Source organism: Juglans regia, chromosome 12 (assembly GCF_001411555.2).
Source record: "Juglans regia cultivar Chandler chromosome 12, Walnut 2.0, whole genome shotgun sequence".
NCBI lineage: Eukaryota > Viridiplantae > Streptophyta > Magnoliopsida > Fagales > Juglandaceae > Juglans > Juglans regia.
Window position 1 is genome coordinate 25,445,306 of NC_049912.1, and position 6,122 is coordinate 25,451,427.

Genomic DNA, 6,122 nt, shown 5'->3' on the forward strand with positions numbered 1-6,122 from the left:
GTATTAGCATGATCGGTCAACCACCGATATATACATATATGAATTATGTTTTTTTTTAGAAAAATATTTTAATCATAAAAAAAATTAATAAACTTATATAGATTAATATAATAAGTTAAATTATAAAGTTATTTTTATTATAAAATATATCTATTGTATCACATAAAATTATATCAGTTTGTAAGTTTACTTTTGTTAAATCTATTTGTAACTGTAATACTTCTTTATTTTTTATAAAAAATTATATTTACAGTCTTAGAGTGCGTAGTTATCCCATACTTATTTTGAAAAATATAAGTAAATCTAATACTCACATGAAAAAATTATTTTTTTATTCGTAGTCTCCACTTTTTTCAAATAGAATACACAGAGACTATATACTTTAAAACTATATATAGCATTACATTTTCTTTAGATAGTCAATAAAAAAAATCAACTTAAATTGTACTACATCAACCGGTGCAATTTAATTTGTGTTATATTAATTGGTGTAATTAGAATGATGAATTCAAAATGAAGAGTGAGCTCTAATAATGTTAATATTTTGCTGAGAGTTGGCTCACAAATATTAAATACAATCAAAGCAACCCACTGAAGATTTTAAGGTTTTAACTGATTAGAAAATATAAATCATAATAGTGAACCACAACCATATTTTTATCAACCTATGTTTTCAACCATTTTCCTTTAAATGTAAAACTGTTTTTGGGTGAAATAAATAAGAAAAACACTGACGAAATTTTGGAAAAGCAATGTAGTGATGAGAAAAATCGTGAAATATTATAAAATTAAATGACTCTTTTTTATATATAATTAAGATTTTCCTGCTTCAACCCAAGTTAGCCCAAATCCCAAATAGTAAAGTCTTGGTCTTGAATATCACTCATTTCAAGATCTAAAATTCAATATCTCATATGTTCAAACAATCATTTGAAGTTTCACCTCTAGATAAAAAGCTAACGATTTAGTCAATTCAGTGTAAGAAAACTTCCGAAAGTGCAGTGCACGAAACTAAAATGGTAAATGCCGCGTGAAGTATGTAAATGCCGCGTAATTGTTTTGAAAAAGAGATAAGCCTACTATTAAAAAATTAATTTTTTTCATATGAATCTCATGTTTTATTCACTTTTTTTAAAGTGATTACGCTGCGATTACACAATTCACGGTTGAAAATATTGTCTCTTTAGAGAATTAAGTCTATTACAAATTATATTACAAATTATGATACAGAAGGAACAACTTCAAAAAAAAAAAAAAAAGGAAATGAAAATCTTACACATTAGGATACTAAAATAAGTATTCATAACAATTAATCTGCAACACCAATATGGGTAACAAAATAACATACAGCAGAGAGCCATTTTGCAATTCTTTACCTTGTCAATGAGAACAAGGAATTACTGCCATTAGGCTCAAACTATATGTGGCATATTGGCATTCCTAGTACAGGGACATCAATTCCTAGCCAGCATCAACAACGCAAAAAGACTGAAAAGAGAGGGGGATGCTTGAATGCTTCCTTCATCCGTCCCAACATCTGTTATTGACAGGGGAAAAAGATGGGGGAGGAATCTCTTCGCAGCTTGCCATCTGATAAATCCAGTTTTTTCAACTTTTCTTCACACCACAACAACTGCTCCTTGGTGATCCTCACCATTCTGATAACTCTGGATAAGATTTTCACATCAATTAGGCTGAAAAATAGCTGAACATCTTCATCTGTTTGGGGCCAAGATTTCTTCTTCCAGCCTTTCCTTCTTTTGCGCAGTTCCTTCAGTTTTATCCCCTTCTGCAGTCCAGTCCAATGGGACCATCGGAGAAATATAATAATATAAGAAATGGGGGTTAAACAGTAGGGTCAAGTTTGAGCTCAGTGCCACTGTTCTTATACTATGTTAAATCCTTAACTGTCCCATAAGCTAAAAGGTAAATCTCTTCAACAAGAATATATGACAGACTTATGTACCAGATCCATGTAATGTAATGTAAATACTAGAGGTGAAAATTTTCTTCCAACCCAACCCGGCAATTCCTCAAAAGCCCTGCACACCTTTCAACTCCAAATAACAAATAAACAAATTCTAATGGAGTCTATAACTAAAGCATAGCTGGTTCAAAGAAGAATTCACCGGTATTTGGTTGACACTACTTCTATCATTTCCTATTGGTAATAACTTCAATCTATCTTTTTGGGTAGAAAAACCTTTCCACAAGGATGCCTATTGCCTGGCATTGTTGAAAGCAACGGAGTAGTTACTAAACACTGCATGCAACATGACAAACAAGGTTGTGTTGTACGCATTAAACCTAACAAACACTAGACCTAGCATCCACATTACATTCATTAATCATCAGCCAGTACATAGTACCATCAAACCACAGTTATAGTGCACAGCAATACTTGGGAGTAAGAACCCAAGGTAGACAACAGCAACAGGATTCTCAGATAAAACTTCTTTGCGTAGTCTCCAAACTAACTGCATAAGTTGGACTATATTAAACTTAAGATTGTATAAAATATGATAATTTCATATTCAGCTTTATCTGGTTAGTAACATTCCGATGCTTGATTGAGAATCTGTTGCCTAAACTGCTCCAGTTTCCTGATATAAAAGATGAAATTCTTGTGGATTAACTCACCTAACTAGGAAAATTTAGATTGGGAAATATGAAAGCTCTTTCCCATTTCACCTTTTATAATCTACCTAGATCATGTGTACCTGTTCTAGTAAATCATCACCTATTTTTCAAGGAAAATTGACCGCCTATTAAGTTTGCTTTCTTTGCTTGTCAAATTGTGATGTTAAGTAGTTTGCTTCATTTTATTTGTTTCGTGTTCAAGGTAATAGAGAAAGAGTAAGAATCATCAGATCTTACTGTCCTTTCCATACATAAAATAGGAGTGTAAAAAGGGGAGATTCCTCCTCCATTCAAAAGCAAAATCATCCAGGCAAATTTTACATCAATTGCTGCATCAAGTTGATCAAAACCAAATTGCAACATTATCCAAAAGAATATTCAAAGCACTGCAGGGAGAATTTTTGGATATTAAACATTAATATAAACACGTGCACTATAGTGTTTGTAAATTTTATTTCAGTTGTCGGAACATGGTGGTGGGTGTTGCATGTAAATTGACAAGAGTCTAAAGCCAGCCACAAACAAAAATCTGTGGATGGAACAAAGGGTGATAATTTATTTGTGGATCCCAAACAGACAGCAGACAAGTTAATATTTTTTTTAGTAATGAATCAAATCCAATTCCAACAAAAAAATACATCTGCATTTGCTGTGAAAAGGAGAACACATAGCAGAATTTCATTCCCTCCAGATATGAATGGAAAGGTTTAATGAGTCAGAAACTTTACCTTCTCCAGTGATGATTGAACCTGTTGAAGAGGGATTGCAATCTGGTTCTGATTTCCAAATAGGTGACGAGCGCCGCTTGATTTTTTCTTTTCCATCTTCATGAACGAGTGGAAAGTAAGGATTGAGCTCTCAATGATCCTTATGAGATCAGGGGCAAGGACAGTCAGATCTGTTGATTCTTCCTCCGTTTCTCTTTTATCCAATCCTGGAACAGATAAAATGAAGCAAATTACACAAAAGCAAAATTTCACAAGTAATAGGCAGCCCGTTTTCCATAAAGTAAAATATACTGACTTACTACAACAGTACACATGATCTAAGTACATCACATATGGTGAAACGTGAAAGATTTTTCATCTTCTCCAATCAATATTGTCCAAGTTAAGTGAATTAATGCACAAGAATTTCACCTTTTATATTAGAAACCTGGAGCAGTTTAGGCAACAGATTCCTTGATCGAGCATAAATTTCTGCCCTCAGACCTTCCTCAAAGGGCTCATTCTCAATAAACCTCTGTAACAGAACCTGGAATTGTTGAAACTGCTGAGCACTGTAATTATAGCAGGTCGGATTATCAGGTTGGCATGTGATTTTCTGAATCAACTGAGCGTATTGACAGTGTAGTGCTTCCCAAGTCAAGCAGATTTGAGCTACATAAGCCGTTTCAATATCTTGGTATGGATCATGACATGGCTGCTGAAGGTGCTCAGTTTCGTCATCAGGTTCTTCAATCTTCTTTAAAGAAAGACAGCGAAGAGGGGATGTAAGCTTCTTAGATGCAGATCTCGGGGATGGAGTTGCAGGGGCTTGAGAGCCCGTTAGACAACCTTTATTGTGGAGAGGATTTAAACAATGTCATTACGCAACAACCATTATGGGAGCCCATTAAAGAGAATGGAAATCGTTGATGAAAAAAGAAAAATTTATAAACATTAATATCATAGAGGTAAGCACAAGATATACAGAGGCAACCGGGGCATAACAAGCAAACACCAGATTGACATGCTTGTTTGGTTGTCCAACAGTAAAAGAGTTTGCCATACTAAAATACACAGAATGTGTTAAAGCAACTACCTTTACCAACTTCATCAAGCTGCCGCGCGCTCATCCGATCAAAGAACAGCATTCGCTCACAGTACTTGTCATACACAGCATCAAAGCCTCCCCACCACAGCCGAGCTTCTGCTTCCACATCCCTCCAGTCACTAGAGCTTGTCTCGCCCTCCTCTTCCTCCTCCTCTTCCTCTTCCTCTTCAGCACATGACTCTTCTTCAGGAATCAACACCATGAAGCTGTTTCTTCTCAGTTCTTTCAACCTCCTCTTCACCTCATTCGTAATAAAATCATCATCATCATCCTCAGCTTCAGCAGCAGGATCAGCAGTAGCAGACTTACTCAAATCATTACCACCATTCTCAATCTCTGGTTCCTCTGGCTGGGGCACCGGCTTATCCTCTAAATCTTTTTCTGTGCCTGGTTTGTGCGCCTTGCTGAATATTTTGACTTTAAATAAATTCATGTTCCGCTATCGATGCTTTGTTGATAAGCTTTTCTGGTGCCAAGAGTACCAACTAGATTGTTTCCTCTAAATCACAAATCAGAATCCCAAAAAGCACACTAGTAAGTAACTCTGTAGACAGAATGATTTTCCCAGGAAGAAAAAAACCTCCTTCTATCCCGAACGATTCATAGACCCAACGTGAGATGGTACAATCAAAATCTAACAGAACCCCCCGAAGACCTTGGTCGAAAATCTGTTGCATCTACTGAAACCATTTGACGCCAGAATCTGGCAAGCGTAAACCCTTCAAAATGGCGATCCATCTCCTCAAAATAAACACAGCGATGCAGTACTAAAACAACAAAACACTAATATTGAAGCTTAGATCAGCTTCAAATCACATTCTTTTCGCGAAGAAACGAGATCTGATGAAAACCCATTAACTGTAGCGAGCTCGAAACAGCAAAAACACTAATGACTTCTCCCCCCATAGTAAATTACAAAAAAAAACACATAAAATCTGATAACATCAAGAAATGTGTGAGCAGCGTGAGACCATTGACACCCAGGAAACCCCAGAAGCAGAGCTAAAGAGTGAAAGAGAAAAGTAGTGATTTTAGTGGAAAAAATGCTTATTCAGTCGATGTATGGAGCATGATTCGTGAGCATTAAATTGCTGTGATTTCCGATTCGAGTGTAATGGAGGATGTACTACTGGAACCATTTATTGTTTTAGCTTTATTGAAAGTGTAAACCGAGTAATTAAGAAGTAATGCGTTGGATTTTTCTGGAAAATGGGGAGAGATTGGCAGCACGAAAACACACAACAGTAGACTGACTGCTCCTTCGTACAGAGAATATTGTCAGAAACAAAGCACTCCCCCAAACCAGAAAGGCCGCGCTTTTGAGGGTTTTGATTTGGGCTCGTCCCCGTAATGACGGTATTACCCTAACTAAACTTCTTGGAAAGACAATAGTACCCCTTACCCCAATTTTTTTTTATTCAAAAAATAAGTCAGTAATTACCATAGTAATAACACTTAGGCTGCGTTTGGATAGTTAATATATCTCAGTACTTTTTAAATATTTTTGTATTATTAGAAATATTTCACATACCAAACAATTTAAAATATTTTCAATGAGATCCACAAACTAACTTCAATCTCTACTCATAATTATTCACAAATATTCTATAATATTTATTACTATTATATATAAATAAAAATAAAATCACTATAATATTTATTACTAT

The 6,122-nt window shown here is 35.1% G+C and overlaps 1 protein-coding gene across 1 annotated transcript; it reads right to left on the reverse strand.

The window, feature by feature from the left end:
• Window positions 1–1,254: 1,254 nt before the first annotated feature.
• Window positions 1,255–5,739, reverse strand: LOC109005005. Its single transcript, XM_018983755.2, has 4 exons — window positions 4,444–5,739; window positions 3,780–4,196; window positions 3,369–3,574; window positions 1,255–1,789 (listed from the first exon to the last, which is right to left on the reverse strand). The coding sequence occupies exons 1-4, from the start codon at window positions 4,886–4,888 to the stop codon at window positions 1,541–1,543; spliced, it is 1,317 nt and encodes a 438-aa protein (XP_018839300.1). The 5' UTR covers window positions 4,889–5,739; the 3' UTR covers window positions 1,255–1,540.
• Between the last annotated feature and the right edge of the window lie 383 nt (window positions 5,740–6,122).

Excerpts from the sequence above, each read along its gene's own strand:
- LOC109005005 (XM_018983755.2), bottom strand. The coding sequence starts at position 4,888 with ATGAATTTATTTAAAGTCAAAATATTCAGCAAGGCGCACAAACCAGGC. Across the intron at positions 4,197-4,443 it reads GCTTGATGAAGTTGGTAAAG|GTTGTCTAACGGGCTCTCAA; the intron begins GTAGTTGCTTTA and ends TCCACAATAAAG. Across the intron at positions 1,790-3,368 it reads TTCAATCATCACTGGAGAAG|AAGGGGATAAAACTGAAGGA; the intron begins GTAAAGTTTCTG and ends ACTGGACTGCAG.